Consider the following 21,932-nt stretch of genomic DNA (forward strand, 5'->3'; position numbering starts at 1 on the left):
TAATGCATGGCGCAAAAACACTTACAGCACTTACAATTACGTCACAGAAGTCGAGACCAGGACCTTTCGGCCCCATCATGACAGATTACCTACATTCTACAATCTTTACAGAATCCTAAAAACCCATGTCAATGAATCCAGAACGATACATTGTCATTTCGATTTTAAGAAACTAGCCCAATATGTGTATGCGCTCTGAAAAATAAAACATGCTTTACAGTATCACCTGTAAGATCTACTTTTCAATTCAAATTCTAGCTCTGCTTATTAGCTCAAACTAGCAGGCCTGTTCCATATAGTCATCAAAGCAATGGCCTAGCTAACTACTACAAGGAAATCCCGAGCCCGTCATCCCTTCTTATCTTTGTTTACGTATCATGCACTGTAAATGAGGTCAGCTGGGGTTCTGTCGGGTCGGGTCAGTCGCAGCGTGCGGGAACTCACCTCTAGGCTGCTGTAGTTTGTGACGCCTGTCCACGCAGGGAATTAATCTAGTCCTGTGGGAGACCGAGGTCATCCGTGTTCTTGATGTATATATAAAAAAGGGGGGTAAATGTGCAGTACAGTATTGTATTCTGGGGATTCCTGTTTTTTTTTCTTTCTTTCTTTCTTGGGATCCCATTCTTCTTCACGTTGCACGAGTGACTGAAAGTTACAAATTGCTTCCATTTGTCCATCGAAGTGTCCCGTGCCAGCGCGAGAGGGAGGGGGGGCACTGGGCTGGCTATTGGCCAAAGTGAGAGGCACGTCATCACCCTCGATACCGGATCGAATTACCTTGTAGTGTTCGCCCCCCCCAACCCCCACATCACGCCCCCCCTGTGGCCGGAGAGCCGATCCAGAGTGATGCGCTGAAGTCCTGACAGGCCGGAGCGGGACTGGAGGTGCTGGACGTGAGTCGACTCGACAGTGAGGATGCGAGAGCAGCAGCGGCTATGAACGCGTACCCAGAGATAGTGTGCGGAGCGGAGCCCGGCGCTCCCTACGCGGGGGGATACCCGGAGGCCCGGCTTCAGCATCTGGACCAGAGACCTTATTCGAAAGTGAGCTGTGGCGGAGAAGGACGTTACGTGGTGGGCACGGATTTCGCCTTGCATCGCCGGGTCTCACCTTTCCCCTGCAGCGGCGCCCTCAACCCCCCTCCGGCTCCCACTCCCACTCCATCTGCCCCTCAGCATCCCGGGTTCTCCGGCACGAACACTTTCCACGCCGGCAGTCTTCACGTCACTTTCAGTCCCGGGACACCTGCTAGAGCCTCCTTCACCCACAGCCAGGGATACCCCTCCCAGCCGGCCTACCTCCACCATGCCCACCCGCACTCCTGCACAAACTCCCAGGACCTGGATTACACCGGGACTGGGTATCCCGTCAGCGCCGACCCTCCGGTGACCTTTTCCGTGCTCCACCCCCGGCTTGGGACGCTGGATCATCCCTACCAGTCGTGCGCTCAGGAAGGGTCGAGGTTACCTCTTCCTGAATGCCCATCGGAGGACGGAGACAACCCCCGGCTGGACACCGGCTACAGCAGCAAAACATTCGACTGGATGAAAGTGAAGCGAAACCCTCCCAGGATTGGTAAGGAAGTTTCTGATTAACTTTTTCTTTAAAGAGAGAAGGCGGCGGTTTCAATTCTAGAGCTGCCAAAAAATCTATATACTATGAGCGCCTGCTTCCCCGGCTGTCATTGCTGCTGAAATAGTTCTGGTCTGCTGGGCGCACTGACATATGGCGAGTGGGCCTACCATGAAACACCGGAGTGACACAGAAGGACTATTAAATGTCCTTTTACAATTGGAAAGACAAGAGCAATGAAAACAGCAGTTTGTTTCATTTACCAGCCCCCCTGGTTGATATTAAACGAGGTTACTAAACGATTAATGGTCTTTGGAATAGGAGGGGGGTTCCCGAGTAATACACACACACGCCGGCCAGGGTTTTGCCATAACCAACAAAAATCATTAACATAAAAATGAGCAGAACATTAACACAAGGCCGGTCGCCGCAGCAAATAGGATGCGTGATCTTTAAACAAACCACGAAAACGATAAGATGCATCCCTAATCGATAAAGCTAATTACGAGCCTAAGACCCTCTTAAACTCCACTAATTAGTAGAAGGGATGAATGAATATATAAATAAGTCAACAAACTGGTATAAAATGTGTTCATGGTTCCGAGTTCCCACGCTCACGCACGATCGGGTCGCCCTCCCCCCCACGCACCCCCCCCCCCACCTTGGCACACGGGCTCTGAATATCAGTCGCTGTCCTGACCCGCTAGGGCGCCTGCGCCAATCACCCGCTCTGATTGTACTGACAGGAACCTGCTCTCTCTCTCTCTCTCTCTCTCTCTCTCTCTCTCTCTCTCTCTCTCTCTCTCTCTCTCTCTCTCACACACACACACACACACACACACACACACTGTACTGCCACTCAACGGCGTTTTAGGAGCGGTGCTCCAATACCCACTGAGACCCTTGTCTTTAACATACACATTAACGTTATGATGCAAAAGGTTACAGTGCATACGGTTAGTTTCACGAATACTGTATGTTAGTAGGTAATTCCTCATTCATTTCACAGCTTATGTATTCATTTACATCCTGTAGAGGCTATGTGTAAAACGCTTTGTGAATGCGAGCGTCTGTGCGCTACAGAATTAATGATTTAATGCACTGAAACAGCATTCGAGGACAACCTGATGTCAATTCATGACAAAATCAGTACATGGACATAAAAATAAGGAAATAACCTTGATATTTTAAATGTACTGCATTTTAGATTCCTTTTTGGCCTTCGGTTCATGAATATGCACGCCAATGACGATCAAATCAATACTACCGATCAGCTGTTGTAATTTGCCTCTGTCAGATGCGAGGAAGTTTTTTTTTTTTTTTTTTTTAACCTAACGAGTTATTGCAGTCGTCGACGAATACGCTTTTAGAAGCTTTTGAGCGTTTTACAGTGGTGGTGATTCAAAGTGCAGTTAAAATCTGGAAGCGTCCTGCAATGATGAGGTCAGATGGCAACGATGTGTAATATACATCAAAGCTGCAGTTACTGTATGCAGAGTCGATTACAGCTCCGACGTGTGTAGTGATAACAGATATGAAGTTTTGAAATGCGGGGCTTGTATATTACTTTCCCCCTCCTCCAGAGACAATATCGTTTTCGTTCGTGATTTTTTTTTTCTTTTTCAGGGTGTGTGTCAGCAATTTTCAAACTAATGTATTACATTTCTACACAGATTTGTTCACAATACTAAGATTTTTTTTGTTCAATTTGCACACACACACACACACACACACATATATATATATATATATATATATATATATATATATATATATATATATATATATACTATAGTGTCAGCAGGCTTTAAGTATATATATATATATATAACTATATATAACAGGCTTTAAGTTTATACATAATAATTTTAGAACAAAGTCTAAATATGAAGTTCTGGTTGCTGGGGCTGCAATTCACTAAACTCAATGTAAATAAGTCGCCGGTACTGAGTTAGAGGTGCATCAGAGAGACCAAAGAAGCTCGATAATTATACCAGGAATGGAACAAATAAAATAAAAGTAATAACATCACCGTTATTATTATTATTATTATTATTATTATTATTATTATTATTATTATTATTTATTAAAGAATGCTAACTGTTACGCTTCTCGTTTTTATTTTATGTGCGTTTAATTGTATTATGTTTTATTGTATATAATATTATGTGCATACACACACACACACTGATTCCCGGTGCGTCATTCCTCAGTTATGCACTGACAGCACCTGAATGACTGTGGGCTGGACTCAGATGACTGTGGCATTGTGTATCGATCATTCTTTTTCTCCCTCTCTCTGTCCGTAATACACGTCGCTGCCTGGCCGTTTTCAAGTTAAAGCATGCTACCCATTCCTCAAATATTTACTTTTTTTTTTTAATCGTTTACCTTTTGGGCATCGTACAATTCAATTCCATCGGAAGTCATAAATCAGTACGAATTTGTGTGTTTTTTCTTTCCTTTCTTGTAATAGCCTAACAGTATTTAAAGGTGAAGCGGAGTCTTTACAAACACGCTATTATACAGAAAAAGAAGGGATTGCAAAGCTATACAATAGGAAGAAAGCTATCCCGCGCTTCTTTGCTGCGCGGTGGTACTTTGCATTGCACTGCTTTTGGCCAGACTTCAACTCTGGAGAGGCCAGGGAGTAAAGGGCTCTAAAAGTTACTAGAAGTCCACGGTTGCCTAACGGGTGCGAAGCAAAGACCGAGGGACTTGATTCAGACTCCTGCCACCATGTGACCCTTCAAAGTTTGACATTAACCAATAAACCAATTAACCAATTAAGTGTGTATAGATAAATATAATAATATGCATAGAGCTAAACACACAACAACGTGTGTGTGCGTTTGAGAAAGGCAGAGGGTATTATTTATCTCTATTGTTGAATGCAAAAGTATGTATTTGAGGACTTGCTTTCATCTCCTTCCCTCTCCTCCCCATTCATACGGGCAAACCAGTAAAAAGTCATCCGCCAGCACGTTAAAGTTGATCTCAATATAGTAATGTAGTCGTATTTCGCCGCTGCAGTTTCTTAAGTTTTATTTTTATGTGGGGGGGGGGGGGGGGGTTGGGGGGGTAGTGAGCCTCAAGGCAGTTGTTCGGTGCCATTGAACTCTGAGCGCTTTTGTTAAAACCGCCCCCCCCTCTCTCTGCCGGAATGATTTATGCTAGCCCGCTGTCCTGATTCTAGGTTCTGCACTGTGCGGGGTCATCTGCGGTTTAAGCAGAGTGGGAGGCCCAGAGGATCGTGTAACAAAAACTTCCTAAGGGTGGAAAAAAAAGCGATAGAGAGAGAGAGAGAGGAACTCGAACTAACTGAAATTTCGACACCGAAGTTTGTTTGAGAGAGATGAGAAGGACTCCCTCGCTATTCGAAAACATCCGATTTCAGCGAAATCATTAATCTCTCTCGCTCTCTTTCTCTCTGTCTCGCTCTATCATTTTTATCGCTTTTCGTCAGGGTCGAGTATTATGTGAAGTTTAAGGACAAGCAAAGACAGTTGAGAGAGTTACAGTTAAGTGACTTAAGGAAGCAAATCCGACAGTAAAACCTCCACAAAGGCATACATACATACATACATACATACATACTACTACTACTACTACTACTACTACTACTACTACTACTACTACTACTACTAATAATAATAATAATAATAATAATAATAATAAGGTGACAACTGAGAAGGGCCAATTAAATAGTGTTTGTAAACTTTATTAGGCTGGAAAGGAGTCCCACATTCACTCTCTTAACTATGAATATGAAATGTATGAAAGTTGCTGCAAAGGGTTTTATGTGTTTGTTGTATCTGTCAATGTTGCAGCGAAGCCAGTGGCCGCAGCCTGTGCGGTGAACTACCTCGGTCTAGGCCTCGGTCCAGACGGCGCTGACCCCCCTGGCAGTCTACACGGCAACGGGGCGCCGAGGACCAACTTCAGCACCAAGCAGCTGACCGAGCTGGAGAAGGAGTTTCACTTCAACAAGTACCTGACGCGGGCCCGGCGGGTGGAGATCGCCACGGCCCTGCAGCTCAACGAGACGCAGGTGAAAATCTGGTTCCAGAACCGGCGGATGAAGCAGAAGAAAAGGGAGCGGGAGGGCCTGCTGCTCGGGACCCTGGCCTCCTCCGGCGGCGGCGGCGGCGGCAGCAGCCAGGAGGACTCACCCTCGGACAAGTCTGACAATGGCTCCTCGCCCGCCCCTTCTCCGCCGCCACATCCAGTCCTACCTCCACCCCAGCCGCTCCCTCCCAACACAATCACTCGCGCCCTTTCGCCCTCGTTGCAAAGCAAGGGCTGTGATAATGCCCCCGGCACCAGCCCCGACTCCTTGTGAGTTTTATTTTAATTGATTTTTTCTTTTCTTTTCTTAGTCAGTTTAATTACAAACAGAAGTGCACTGTAACAAGATCAGGGAGACTGATGTCTGATTTCTGATGTTTTCTAATTCATATGGAATGAGTTTCTATAGCGGGTAGTTTTTCCTTGCTGTGCACAATGCGTTTTCTCCAAGTTTTATATCGAGAAAACAAAACTAATTCTGCACGAAAGGATCAGAAATCACTTCAAAAAAGAAAGGGGAAAAGTGTCAGCAAAACGCCTGCTTTGCAAAATATGTTTCCCTGATTTGAGTTATCACTTTAAGTTGAGTGTGTAAGTTTGTGAGACATTGTGTCAGTTCCATCACAGCTGAATAGATGACTAAAGAGCTGAGTTTGGATTTTAAATATACTTATTGACTTTTACATATCAATAACTATCCATATAAATACCTATCCAACTTTCAAACATGTCATATTCTTTTCATATTTAGTGTTCGTTTAATTTCAAATCAGTGCCTCGTATCCGAATATTGGATCATAAGCAGAGCTGTAGTACCCAGACTATATGACCAATTCAATCAATTCATCTCAAGTCTGTAGACGTACTAAGGCTAAGATTAGGAATGACAGCCATTGCATTGCAACCTCAGAGTCTTCCAAAGGTGTCATCGTCAGTTGAATGGACATTTCATAGAAAAACATTTAAGTATAGGCTTACATGTATGTTTGCTTGAATTGTGTCTAAACAATCCGCACTAGAATTCGCATCCTGGGTTTATTGTAGCCTTATGCGTAGCTGTGTCTTTTTAGGCGATTGCTTTACAATCAAAAAATGCTTTTGGAATGGTGTCTTTCTTTATGGGTTTGCTTTCTACATCATATACCAACATCATTAGATGTCAGGTTCAAGGTTCAGCACGCATCGCGGTATACGCCGTTGGAACTAATGTGCTAAGATGCCCCACAAAATGCACAGTGTACCTTTTTGAAGGATCTATATAGGACACTGTCTCTTCAAAATATTCCACCACAGCACCTGCATTACAATAAACTCACAATGTGCAACTCTGTAATGCGTATAAGCAAGGTACCGTATAAGGATTTGTTTTAGCACATGTGTTATGTGTGTAGTTCTTCTTGAGGAATATTTAAGAGGACATCTAACAAGGGACAATAATAACAATGAATGATTTCCTTAAAACAGAATACATTATTTTGCCTTAAATCATTACGCTTTAAATTGTGATGATGATGAAGAGTATTAATTATTATTCTTATTATTATTTGTATTATTCTTATTATTCTTATTCTTATTCTTATTCTTATTCTTATTCTTCTTATTATTATTGCATACGTATTGGAGGCAGTGAAAGATACTTTTATATTTATCAAGTACGACAATCTGAAAAATCATTTAATAAGACGAGACTACTGTGACACTCAGGTTTCACTGCTGCAATGTCATGTACCGAATGTTTTATTTAGCACTGAATACAAGTGGGATTCCTACATAAATACCTAATTTCCCATGTGTTAATGATTCCTTTGTAGGTCACACACACATTGCATAGATTTACACGAGTGTGTGTTCGTTACTGCACAACAACAAAGCCGCAAGCCTCCGCGGAGCTCGAATGCAGGGTGCACGCCTGCCGCAAACCGTTTAGTGTTTTATGGGGAGACGTGCACCTAAATTATGGTCGGAGGCTGTCGGAGCACGAAATGTTTCCCCGGGTAAGTCGTTTATATGTCGGGATTTATTGCACGAACAGGTTAAAGACGAGGGCGTTAAAATTAACCTGCAAAGACACCGACTTTTCAAGTTGCTGGCGGTGAAGTGCCACTCCGTGCACACAGAAAGAGAAACGGCGTGTGAAGTAATAACACCACAGCTGGGTTATTCTTTCACTAAATCACGTTGGATGTTGGGTTCAGTTTTCAGATACAAAGAGCAGCTTACATTTCAGTGTCAACACCTGCTTTCCGTTTTATATATATATATATAGCGTGCAGGTATAGGTATTGGTATGGGTAGCCTATGTGTCAGACATTGTCAAAGCTGTGTATTTATCAGGGCCTCGTTAGCTCATTACCCCACCACGTTAGAAACAGCCCGGCGACAGCAGGAAGGAAGACAGGTTGAGTAAATCTTCACTGAGGTACGTTTACCCCATGAGGGACGAGAGAAATGACAGGAGGTCATACCGAGCAGCTTCGAAGCCAACAGGTGCCCCTTCTCTTTCAAATAATTTTTACACACACACACACACACACACACACACACACACACACACACACACAAATGTTTCTTGTTTTAGAGCAGCCCAGACAATCTTCTACATACACGACACTCGCTATAAAAGCGCAATGCAATACAATTGAATTGTGATTTTCAAAAGAGGCAAATGAGAAGATGCTTACAAAGTCATTTCTAAAACATCATGTGAGTTCACTCCTTTTACGGGCTTTATATCAGAAGTATCATTATGCACTTTCTGCACAGTTTAAAAATACAAAAAGTGATTTCTGTCGCTTTGGGAAAATATGTGTTCAAAAGAAGGTAACACAACCGGTGTGTGTAAATCATCAAACTGCAGCGCTAGTGTCTTCTATCACAATAATGTGTTTGACTAACAGCACTGTTAGGACTGTAACCTGACCCAGTCCGTATAAAAACGGTAGTAGGCCCAATTTAATTTCTGAAATGCAACTTGCCTACAATCTGTAATGTTGTATTCCTGCTGCTTTCTAAAATGTATCAAATAAAATCACAAAAGAGCTGCTGTCATAAACATGGAATTGTCACTAGAAGGCGATTTACTACTACTACTACTACTATTATTATTATTATTATTATTATTATTATTATTATTATTATTATTATTATTATTAAGTACATCCTATATATTCTCTTCATTTCTTTTCTACAGGAAAAAATAACTGAAAGACATCAATCTTCAAATATAATGTAAAAATGAATGATTGGGGCCATGCTTGCTCTACAGTCATTACATCCCGTTATTCGTCTGGGATGCAGTTTTGATGCGCTGCGACGCCGCGCTCTTCCCACGTGCCTCCGCAGCCCCGCGCGCAGTCGAATCCACTGCGGCAGAACGTGACACACCGCGGCGCGAGACACAGCGCCGGCGCATCCGGCCGCACTTGTTACCTGGGTTATTAGGTTTTGCACAGGCGATCGGGCTTACGACTCCCTGCGTTATGTCTCTAAAATCTATGTGGCAAATGCAGGATCACGTCATTGTGCTTAATCGCAATTTTCCGAATCACTAGCTGCTTTTGGTATTGATTGATTCATTTTATCGACGGATTGATTGCCTGGTCGATTGATGGATCGATCAATGGGCTACTTACTCAGTATCCAAGGCGATCATCACTCGGCTGGCGTGGAACTGCATCTTTTAATATGACACGAAACGGCAGCCCACAATATAGTAGCCTACGATACAATATAGCCTAACACTCCACAATGCCATACATTACAATACAGTACAACACAGTGTTATTTACTACTGCGCACTTCACCCGAAGCACCCCAGCGCGCTTAACAATAAACCACGGAGGAAACTCTCGTGTCCTGCACTAAATCAACCTGGAAATAAGCCCGCACTAGTCACGGATGCTATTTTTAAGATGCATTTGTTTTGCCAATTTTGGTAGCAGCTGTAATAGAGTTTCACTGATTTAACCAAACTCCCCCCTCCAAAAAAAAATGTAATAAAATGCTCGTTAAAATTGTGTTACAGTCTGGGGGCTTCTCTCTTAACGTCTATGAACAACCAAAGTCCCAGTCCTGAATATATTTTTTCTACTTTAATTTATTAACAAATTACTTAGGACTACATTAACAGCTTGATGGGCAAACAGGGAGATCAAATTAATCAGCGCTGTTACAAGAAGAAATAAAAGATTGGAAAGAAAACAGAGTGTTCGAGCAGGGACCGCACGAGCGATGCCTTTAATTAGGCAACACGAACCTGGGATGTGTGTTACAACACACTGTTGTTTATCGATTTGAGCTCAAACGGTTGCGTTGTCCCTCTTCTCTTCGAAATCAAAATTTGAAAAACGTTGTGTTGTTGCTGAAAGCTGTTATTTGTATATAGGCCTACACATCTCTTGACGTTGTACACAAAACTCATGGGCTACTGTCAGTTCAGTCAGCTGACCTCAGCACTAGACTTGAACGATTTTTCAGACAACTTTAGACACATACAATTAATAAAAACGTATACGTATTTATTAATTGTATGTGTCTAAAGTTGTCTGAAAAACTAAACTAATTTATTTAGTGACATAAATAGTTTTGTAACTGTATACAGTTACACAATTATTTATGTCACTAAATAAATCAGTTTAATAATACTGTTTCAGACGACGATTGGCAATACTTCAAATCTGCGAATGTTATTATTGCATTTTAATCGTGCATTTTAATCGTGGTTAAAGTGTAACGTTACGTAAAATAGCTCAAGGTAATAAACGTGTCGCTTCAGACTCGCAGTCAAGGTAGTTGGCACCTGCAGGGACACTTGTAGCGTGGGACAATCCACGGACGAGTTATCGAGTGGAAAGGTACCGAACTGGCCAATATTATAGCCTATGATAAAAAAATTAAGATAATTAACTCAAAGTGTTGCTAAATTATGTATATATATATATATATATATACAATAATACATAGAAAATGTACCTCTGGGAATGACAATACTCCCGTGGTCCGCTTTGGTGATTGCTATTGCTTAAGTAAACAAGCTTCAAAAGTTAAAATGCCACCGTCGCTGAGGTAGAGGGTATGCCCTACATATACAAAGCACAGCTATAGTATCTTGATCACCACAGCAGAAAACAACAACATTGTCTGCTCAGGTGTGGAGTGTGGTGTGGACCATCATACTGACCTGAGGCCTCCGACAGCTCGGCACTCGGACACAAAATCATCAGTATATGCCTCACTGAAAGTGTCGGAGCCCACCTGTTTGTTGCGAAAAAAGGGGAGATATATGATTAAATGATCTAAACTTGATCATGCATGTCTTATAACTAATGTGTTAAACTTTACACATTTTGTGTTTGTTCAAGGACAACACAACTTTGTGTTAAAATGTATCAAATTACAACACAATAATGTGTATTTTTAAGAAAATAATGCGTTTTTCCCCACACATACTTGTGCCAAAAAGACACATTATTGTGTTGTGCTTTGGCGAATTTTAACACAAAATGTGTCCTTGAACAAACACAGAATATGTTAAATTGAAAACATTATTTCTAAGAGTGTACTTTGTATGTGTGTTTTTAATCTAAATTTAGAATTTAGTTTTAACACAAATATGAAATTCGTTGCCATTTAATGCATACATTAAAATAATCTATACAAATTATATAAAAATATATAGAAATAGGACAGAATGTATCAATTCATGTAATTATATATTTATATAATTGTTGCATGTCTTTCATATATGGACATGTGACACACGGACGTATGTCTTTACATTTCCCCACATATTTCTGACTCACATCAGCGCACTTCCTAAAAATCTCCATACCTTCAATCTTTCTTTTGCTTATTAACATAAATTGCTATGTACAGTAAACATTTGTTTTGTATTAACACACATTTTAAAATGCAGCGAAATGCACTGATGTTAATGATCTTAGAATATAGATAGCTTAAATTTAATTGTGTATTTCTTTGTTTTGCTGCACTTTTGTAATGCTTAAATTGTTGAGTGTGTGAACTGCAAGTCGCCCTGGATAAGGTCATCTGCCAATAAATAAAGACATTATTATATAATAATAATAATAACAACAGATTTCTAGCTGCACATTTGTTTCAGGTATCTATTATTAATTTAAAGTGGAATAAGAATAATTAGTATAGTAAGTCTAAGTTATAATAATAATAATAATAATAATAATAATAATAATAATAATAATAATAATAATAATAAATTGGTAAGCTTTCCCCTACTACGTCTACACACAGAACTTTCGACACGAAAATATTCTATAGTCAGGAGGTTCGTGGGACTACTTTACTATACTGTTTGACTGCAGTCCATCTCACAATTAAACAGGATTGCCGCAAAATATTCCGGTTAAATAAGCGCATCAAAATCGCATCAAACCAATTTAACACATTCTTTGTTTGTTCAAGGACAACACAACTAAATATATTTTTACACGAGTCTGTGCGGAAAAAACACATTATTGTGTTAAAAATACACATGATTTTGTTTTCATTTTGAAAATTTTAACACAAAGTTCTAATTTTACATATCAGTTGTACAATGTCAATTATAGATATATATACACACATTATTATTATTATTATTATTATTATTATTATTTTGTAAATAAATTACACATTAGGGAAAACGCACACTGAAACACAATACTTTAAACTTTATGCAAACGCTTTACATCATAAAATGTATAAACATTTCAGACTACCTGATTTCAAAGCAGAATTATTGTTGAGACCGTTTTGTTGTATCATTGCACTCAGATTAATATCATGTTCACAATGTTGGCTCCGCTGTCACGCAGAGTCTTAGTTCCTAGCTGCCAGTCAGGTGTCGGGTGAGGATCTATTGCAATTAAACCATTAGCTCAGAAAAGACCAATTAACCCACCTGTTCACATGGTGAAAGGTCTCACACCCCAGATCATTGTTAAAAGCAGATCTCATTCAGGCATTTGTCTCCCTCTTTCCTTCCTTCTCCTTTGATTTTTAAGCTTGAACTTTTATATTTTGTTCCTCACAGTCCATTTTAACCATTGTTCATATAAATAATTATAATATACCAGGATATGCGTTTGGGTTAATTTGTATGCATTTCACGAATCAATATTTAGCGTGAAAGTACTATCATTTGTTTACACGTGTATTCACTTATCTATTTGCTTCCTTAAATCAAAAGTGAATATATGCATTTCTTTCAATTATAATTTTCGATGGAAAATGTGGTAAAAATTGCACATGGATTGATTTTGTAATATATTCATGTCTTTATTTATTTGTCTCGACGTGTCTGGAAGATCTACCTCCACTTGCCTGGACTATCACGGGAATATACGGGTTGGTTTCCGTTGTTTGTTTTTGATCCGTTTTGATTTTCTTGTACAGCTGTGTATGTACAGAATATCCGTGCAAATAAAATTATTTGAGTTAAACACACTGTGGAGTGTGTGATTCTTGCTTGCTTTCTTTTTCTTTTCTTTTTCTTTCATTTCGTGAAGACATGCATGACTTCCCCGGGTTGAGAAATGATTCTCTATTTAATGATTGTTGCTTGTTTGTTTGTCCTTTGTCACTGTATTTAAAGAGTTAAGTTTATAGAAAACACATTTGGTTATGCGTTTCATTTAAAACAGAACGGGATCTTAAACCCATTTATATGTATTTGGGAAATGTTTGGCATTTCAACGTAATAAAACCAGCTCAATAACCAAAAGTAACGAATAATAAATAAGACCAAACACACTATAGATGTTTTCACATTCCAACCAGGTATGTATGTAAACTACAGTATTTTCTTTGAAATGTTTGCTAGACTGCTTTTTTCTGGAGCTTCCTAGCACTCCTCCAAACCTGCCATGAAACCGTGTCTGCAAATGCGCAATTTACACACGAGATTCCTACCTGTCTCCATTTCCAAACTTGTGCAATGTTATATTTTACGTATGTGGCAAAAGCAGTCATATGCACATAGCAGATACACACAGTAGGGAAGGACTGAATCCATAAAGCCTTAACAATTCTTCAGCACACAATGAGTCTGGACAGTTCTCAGTTACTCTCGACGTTATTTCGTAGACAGATTTAATACAGGCTTTTTAAATCGGTTTGTTTGTTTGCTTTGTTTTAAACAAATATATGTAGTTATTTATTTATTTCAGAGGGCGGGTAGTCATCCAATGCCCCCCAAGTTAGCCCTAATACATCCCAAACCGCACATCTCAGTAGTCCAGCTCCATGCGTAATTAATTCGACAGCCACCAAGTACGCCGTTGTTTGTGTTGCTTAATTAGTATTTTTGCAAACTGAAGATGTAAAAGAAACACGGACCTGCATAACCACAGCCTCTGGATCTCTGCTGCCGGGGATCTACAATCCCCCCTCGCTAATGTATTCTGTTACTCTCCAGATCACCTTTCACCTCTTGACCTCTGACTCGCCTCGGGACAAGGCTGACCCGGTCACCGGCTCTTGGAGAGTCGAGAGACTGCATTCATTTGCGGCAGAGCTCCTGGATTCGGCTGGCTATTTTTGGTAAATTATACGCAAGCAACGTCGAGAGACATTCATTCTCATTACGGCGTTGCTCCAATATTTTAACAAGGCTGAAAATGGCCTCGCTCGTTTAAAAGACGGGTGCGAGGCTTAGAAATGCGAAGCCATAACGACTAATGTCTGTCGAATTACAAGTAAACCAACACACTCCCCCACCACACCCCTCATCACTTATCATCAGTTATGTGCAATTCTTTTGATGTAGTGCAATTAACTTATTTTCATTTGTTTTTAAGGTTCGTTGATTTGTTTATTTTAAACTTAATTTCACAAAATAATGTACATATATATATATATATATATATATATATATATATCTTACAAACACAAACTACAAACACAACTTCCGGCTGTTTTCGTAACATATATGTGTGTGTGTGTGTGTGTGTGATAAAGATAGATACATAGATATATAGATACATAGATAACAGTTATAGATAGATATATACTCACACAGATCATCGCATGAGGAAATTATATATATATATATATATACTAAGATGAAAAGCTCGCCGTGTGACACATGAATAAGTGTCAGAGCTACTGACTTTAAATTGCCAATTCTTAGACCATTTACAGAGACAGAAAGATAGATAGAAAGATACCCCCTCGATAAATTCCGTTTCTATATATTTTGTTTATTTCTTTATTTATTTCCCTTTGCCTGTAAGTGGACACACCGCCACCTATTCTAAAGAAATCGTGGATGTAGTTTTACTTCCACATGTTCTACAGATGTTGCCCTACAATGCCTCACAAAGAAGCGAATACAATAGTTAATGTGCGCAGGCATACAGACACACGTACACATATGTAACGTGCAACATATGTAGCACAACAGTGACTTCAACCCATTACTTTTCATTGTAAACCACGATGTCCTGTGGATTGTATTATATCATCTAACCACGAAAGCGAACGTCTGTTATTCTTGCTTTAATAGAAACACGGATTTATGGAAGACGATCCTGCAGTTACACCCGAACTACTATCAACTTGCAGAAGCGCACAGCTCTCCTTTTTCAAAAATGAAATGTAATAAAAGGTATTAACCCTTCTAATTCTCCCCTATGATTCCAGTAACACACAGGACACAGATGAGCTTATTTTTTAAATCACAAAGGAAACTTTCCTGGCCTGAACAGTCTGTGTTTTGCTGGGAAATGTCTGTGAGACTGGGACACAGATATTCAAATATTATAAAGGGACGTTCTCCGTAATTTAGAACCAGGTTGTCGACTGGAATTTATACCTGACTGGCTCCGACTGATCCTTAGTTCTACCTGTCAACTTGTATGTATGTATGCATGTATGTATGTATGTATGTATGTATGTATGCATGTATGTATGCTTGAATGTATGTATGTATCTTTGCTTAGGCTGTATGACAAGGAACCTTGTGGCGTGCATTTGTGTGTGTGAGAGACACAGGCAGAGAGAGGCACAGGGAAAGGGGGGGGGTGTATATAATTCATTGGGTTTAACGCGAAAGACCCCAGCGATTGAATGATGACACGTGAGATAACGGTAATTAATCGGCACGGTTTTTATTTCGTGTACACCTTCATCCACGGCGCACATCTAAATTCATTAAGTTAAAACGAATTGGCTCCTAGTTGGTATTTGTTAAAGGGCAAATCACTATTTTGAAAGCTCAAACGTCGACTTCTCTATTTATAGACCCATTGGCTTGCGTCCGAGAGAACCCGGGGAAGGAGGTGCCGATGACGGATGGTGACAGAACTATGCCGTTCAACATTATGATCATTGATCGAAGGTGTGCATTATATTTATCGTTAAGAAGGACACTTCATAAAACAAACTCGGAGAGATCATTCATTTTAAATGGACCTGTTTGTTGCGTTTTTTCTCGTCTTCTTCTTCTACTACTTCTGCCTAAGAGCCTGTACAAGGCGAACAGCACTGCGGGGAATTAAACTTTCAGATCTCTTAAAAATATAGACATTGATCTGTGTGATAAAGCCCCCCCCCCCCCCCCCCAACCACACCACAGCACACACACAAGGGCCGTAGCCTAATGCTGGTAATAATATTCCCTAGTCTACCGCCACTAATTAGCAAGTCTTCTTTATGTCAACTGTATGGGGGCGTTGCAGGGAGCATTAGCAAACACATTAAGGAAGTTTGCGCCTCGTAATCCCGAGCGTGCTTTGGGATGGCCGGATCGTGCGGTTCTCTGCGATCGGGGGGATTATCAGGTGTTTAAAGTCTGTTTTAACGGCACATGCTGTAAGGACGGGTCGGGGCTTCTAGGTTGGGGATGGGAGCCCAGCTGAGGTAGCACTTTCCCGGGCGACTGATGGAAGCGTGTCCCCTGCGTATCGATTGCTCCCTCGGTAAACTGCTGAAGCAACGTTTTTTTTTTCGTTGTGTGTGTGTGTTGGCTTAAGTCTAAGTGTAAACCCCTCCATCAAATAGGCCCCTTGTAAACAAATACAAATGTCTCTACTCTGACTTCCTTTCGCAAACAAGCCAGGTCGAGGGTTGGAGAGGGAACGTCCTCGACTTTTTGACCGGCTCATGGACTTTTTTCCGAAGCTTAGACTAGACAGGAAAAAAAGCGGGTTTGTTGGGATATCCAACTAACTCAATCAATCACTCAAACAATCTTGATCCCAACTTGATGCCCACCAATTGCGGTCGTTGCGAATCTATACCCTTCAGACTGAATTCGTGCTTCCATCGATAGAGGCCACAGGTGATGAGTGTCGAAGTTAGCAAATAGATCGAATACCCCATACTGTAGAACAGGGGTTTTCAAACCGGTCGCGGAGTACCCCCTGGCCTGCTGTTTTTTGTTCTAACAGAGGTTTTAATTGCTTAATTGATTCCTTAATTGACCTAACACAGCAATATACCATTCAATTAGGCAATTAAGACCTCGGTTGGAGCAAAAACCAGCAGGGCAGGGGGTACTCCAGGACCGGTTTGAAAACCCCTGCTGTTGAAGAAAGCAACATCAAGTCACCCATCAAAGAAAACGAGTGCACACTGGCTACAGACCTGCTTCACAAGTTATACAATCAAATGTATGAGAACCTTGTAGAAACGCATTCAATAAATCGTGTGGTAAACTACACATTGTCATCTTCAAAGCAGGGCAACACCACATTTATAACACCACCACATTTGGTTTCTGACAAAATATTGTTTTTAGTCCGTTAACAGCGCGTTGGAAACAGCACACTTTTGTAAGTGTAGCCGTATATTAGTAATCCAAGCAGTAAATATTTAACAGACTGTCTCTCAATAGCTCTTCCTCGAGTGGCCGCTAATCAGTCACTCTGCGGTGGGATCGATGCCTGTGTTTCAGCCTCTCTCTGCTCACGTTATAACTCAGTCCGGTAATTGCAATCTACATACACAGCAGTGCCCAGACTGACAGAAATGCACCACAGTCTGACATTGGGAGAAACTTTCCCAAGTGTTTTTGCAGTGCCCCTCCAACTACAAGTGTCAGAAGAACAACCACCAAAGCACAAAAATGTTGTTTTACTTTAATTTCAGTACTTGGTATAAATACTTATCAAACAAACACCCAGAGGCCGAGTTGCAGACATGCAAACATACATACAGCCAACATACATGCACAGACAGACAGACCAATTTGAATAAGGTGAACATAAGTAGCATTAATAACAAAACGAATGACGTTTGCTTCTGGAGTTCAATTCTCTCATTTAATAGTTTATTTTTATTTACTCTCCGCTGACTACATTTTGGCCGCATCATTTCCAAGTCGAGTGTCAATTTTCTTTCTCGTCCTGTTGCATTTCATTTTACGTCACTTGTGACTCTTACTATATATACACGGTAAGAATCACAAGTGACATTAAATACATACATATATTTATATAAAGCAATTTGGAGGTGTGTAGTTGTCTTGTAAAGTTTTGTTTTTCTTCTTTATTATTTCTTCTGTCTCTTGGCTAAACAGTCGGTGAGGGTCGGGGCTGTAGCTCCTGTGGACGGGACAGATTTGGGAGGGAACTTCCGAGCAGACATCTCCGCTACCGACAGTGCAGAGACATGGCGACACAAACTGACTCGGAGACACAAACCAAATTACAGGTGTTCACACAGTCAGGGAGATTATATCGCTAAAAAGGACACTGCCCCAGATAGATGGACAGATAGAGAATGACAGAAAGCGGACAGCGTAGTGGTATGTATTAATGATTATTTTTATTTAATCATGATAATAATACAGACAATAAAAAGATCATGAATAATAAAAATAATAATAATAATAATAATAATAATAATAATAATAATAATAATAATTCCACCGCCTCTTAGCGTGTCAGGAATACCTTGGGAGTAATTATAACTGCACGGTTAATCTTTAAAGATACTCAAACTACAGGTTTTTCAAACATTAAATTATTCTAACACCGAAGCCCACTGATCCTTGTCTTCACAATCCCGCACCTTTGACTCGGATCTTGCCCAAACGGGATTTCTTGAACTAGCGAATGGCTCCCTTAATGTCCACTAACTGAGTCAATGTTTGTGGAGAAAATCCTTAATTTGATTGAATTTAATAAAATTAACCAAAAAAGTGAAATGCACGACACCGTGAAATTAAACATTATGCTTGAGATTATGAAGAAGACACGCAGATAAAAGTGGCAATAAACATTATGGGCGCGTTTGAGCGGCGCCTCTCACCAGCACAGAGTTTTTCATTCCGCAGTGTTTTGAATGAAATTCAAATTATTATAACAGTCTGTCACACAGATACAAAATAAAAAGTACGTGACGTACATTTACTCGCACTCCTTGAGTACCTTTCCTTGTGTGTGTGTTGTATATACTTGCGACGTCGGACAGAAATCTTATATAGCCTATATAGGCCTTTACATGGTAAACTTTAATATGAAATACACACTGAAACAATAGTTGAAACTTCGTGACATTCACAGTTAGATCACTGAATACACATTTCTTTAAATACGATAATATATAATAACAATAAAATACTATTATTTTATGGATAACACTTTCAAATATATAAAATATTGATCCATTACAAAAAAATCGTGACATTAATATAAACGATGAATATTGCAGTTTGTCACTATGTTTATGATTACACAAATATACAGAATGCCTCCCAATCGTGTTTACAGACGAATGCCTTATCGTTGCTTTTAAAAAGTTGAAATATACGCTTGTGTCCTGAAAACCTGTCGGATCTAAGTAGCAAATACATGTTCACAGCCAATAAACTATCAACCTGGGCTCCTGCAGTAGGTTATTTAGGGTAACACAACTTTCAGTGTGCGTATCCACACGAGGCTGTGCATTTGTGTCGTTTATCTCTTTCTGTTCGATGTATTTAGCCATTCGATGAAATGCGTGCAAAATCAGACGGGGCTTGATCACAGACCTGGAGGTATATTTCAAAGGTCGCTGGGGTGTCTCAGGACAGGCTACCGTACTCGGTCGAATGCTCGGTAATGCGATGTGGGTATTGGAGCGCTTTCGCCCCGTTATCAGTGATTGACCACCGAGGGAAGGTTTCATAGGTTTCGACTGACCAACAAAACGTCGACTCTGGTGGGACTCGAACCCACAACCTTTGAATCACCTCTCAAGTGCTTGACTAGAAGTCCAATGCGCTATCCATTGCGCCACAGAGCCGCTGTAGAACAGCCACCTCTCCAAACCGACTTTACTTTTGCTTTCTATATGACATGTTTATGCTGCAGAGTTGTTTGTTAGTATGTTAGTATGTGCTTTGACATTGTTTGGTGCTGCATTTCAGACCCACTTGCACGTCGCGCCACGCTGCTACTGTTCACACATGTGGACACACTGTCTTCTGCTCTGAATCAAGGGCGCTGCACGTCGCCCCTCACGCACGCGCACGCAGCTTTGTACGAGCACGTCACATGCAACAAGCGCTCTGGTTTCACTTTGTCTCTCGCCTAGTTTCGTCTGTTAGTGTGTTTCACCCCAAATAACTTATTTGCAAAAGCAACGCGCTTGAGTACGGCCTTTTATTGTTTTAACTTTTACATTTGAAAGTGGGGGCGGGAGTACATATAGTAAATCATGAGTTTTGCGCATTTTCCTGGGTGCTTACATTTTCGTCCGGATTTTTGTCAAAGCATCCCTTGTAGGTTTTAAAAGTAACACGGGATAGGCAATATCATTTTCCAAAGGCGACATGCTTATTTTAACTAGACGGTGTAACTTTTAGCAGCACAAACAAGTTATGACATACATAAAAACAGACCAATCGCCCTTCTGCACTACTCGAGCAGTCAGAAACTAATCCTTTACTAGGTCTATAATGTATTCACGTATTTACCACATACGTTTTATTTTTCTTTCTTGCAGTATATGCGTTTTCCTGGGGCGGTGGCGCGTTTTAGAAGCATTCTTTTCCATTAAATTATACATTTACGAACAAAATAGAAATGAAAGTAAAAAAATGCGACTCTGGTGGGACTCGAACCCACAACCTTTGAATCACCTCTCAAGTGCTTGACTAGAAGTCCAATGCGCTATCCATTGCGCCACAGAGCCATCTGAGCAACAGGCGCTACTTTAGGAAGTTAGGGGCGCGCCGAAACTTTGTTCTACAGGTTGTTACTTTGTGTTGAGTAGTGCAGTGTGATTTTAGACAACGGACTGGTTTGATCTTTTGAACGTCTCATATCTAGAAACATTGTTTTTCACCATCGATAGGAGTTATAGCGCTGTATCGGAGATTGCAACTGTTCCCAGGAAGTTATTTTACTTAACACGCCAAACCTGAGAAAAATATTATTAAAAAACAAAAAATTAAACGTATAACTGTTTCGAATCATTATGCATTATCCACAATCCACAAATATTGTATAAAAATGCATACAAGACCTATATGGGCTTTTTCAAGTTCACGAAATTAGGTGGGTATGGTAGCCTAACAAATGAGGCCTTTTACCTAGGCATGAAAGACCAGAGGAAATTATATACAAGAAATAACAATAGTGAATCCTATATAATAAAATACACTGTTGTTTTCTGGCCATTCTAAATATTGGGACACTTAAAATAACACCATTTTCACTTACCAAACAAACAATTATTTCCTTGGTAAATTCTGTAGAATGGCTCTCCTGAATGAAATTATTGGTTTATTACCAACTTTATAGTAACAGCTTAAGACATGTGAGGAGAGGGGTCTCCCTTCAGGTGGACCTCTTAAAACTTTGTATTACTTGAGTTGATTACTTCACCATTTCCCCCAAAATGGCGGGAAGGACTTCACTTCCAATGTGTAAAATACAAAATCAATACCCTCGCTCAATCCTTACACCTTGTCTTATTATCATTATAATTATCAAATCATATAAATACTTTTTCACCTCAGCTATCACAAGACATTGGGCACAACAAAAAGTAAAGGTAAAATTAATTAAATACCGTGACAATCATATCATAATGGTATGAGTATTGTCATCTAAATTTGACAGCAATATGGTGGCAGATTTTAAATGCATATTTCAGTCTATAGGTCTTGGTCTTAGTTAGATAACACTTATAAAAGTTGACTGTGGCATGCCATTATAAAATGACAGTGTAGGGGAAGCAAAGTTAATGATAAAGAATAGGGTTAGGGTTAGGGTTAGGACTAGTTATCAAATACTTAAATATAGTCATATATGTTGTGGTATAAAATAATGGAGCAAACAAAC

At 40.2% G+C, this 21,932-nt stretch overlaps 1 protein-coding gene and 2 non-coding genes across 3 annotated transcripts; 1 reads left to right on the plus strand and 2 right to left on the minus strand.

Moving 5' to 3' along the window:
- Positions 1-837: 837 nt before the first annotated feature.
- hoxc1a (homeobox C1a) lies at positions 838-13,094 on the plus strand. The gene is made up of 2 exons (XM_066708474.1): positions 838-1,575; positions 5,403-13,094. The coding sequence occupies exons 1-2, from the start codon at positions 936-938 to the stop codon at positions 5,912-5,914; spliced, it is 1,152 nt and encodes a 383-aa protein (XP_066564571.1). The 5' UTR covers positions 838-935; the 3' UTR covers positions 5,915-13,094.
- Positions 13,095-19,795: 6,701 nt separating this feature from the next.
- Positions 19,796-19,887, minus strand: trnar-ucu (transfer RNA arginine (anticodon UCU)). The gene is given in 2 exon segments: positions 19,796-19,831; positions 19,851-19,887. It is a non-coding gene; the product is annotated as a tRNA-Arg (tRNA).
- Positions 19,888-20,686: 799 nt separating this feature from the next.
- trnar-ucu (transfer RNA arginine (anticodon UCU)) lies at positions 20,687-20,778 on the minus strand. The gene is given in 2 exon segments: positions 20,687-20,722; positions 20,742-20,778. It is a non-coding gene; the product is annotated as a tRNA-Arg (tRNA).
- Positions 20,779-21,932: the final 1,154 nt, after the last annotated feature.

Source organism: Amia ocellicauda, chromosome 7 (assembly GCF_036373705.1).
Source record: "Amia ocellicauda isolate fAmiCal2 chromosome 7, fAmiCal2.hap1, whole genome shotgun sequence".
Taxonomy (NCBI): Eukaryota; Metazoa; Chordata; class Actinopteri; order Amiiformes; family Amiidae; genus Amia; species Amia ocellicauda.

Excerpts from the sequence above, each read along its gene's own strand:
- hoxc1a (XM_066708474.1), top strand. The coding sequence starts at position 936 with ATGAACGCGTACCCAGAGATAGTGTGCGGAGCGGAGCCCGGCGCTCCC. Across the intron at positions 1,576-5,402 it reads GCGAAACCCTCCCAGGATTG|CGAAGCCAGTGGCCGCAGCC; the intron begins GTAAGGAAGTTT and ends TCAATGTTGCAG.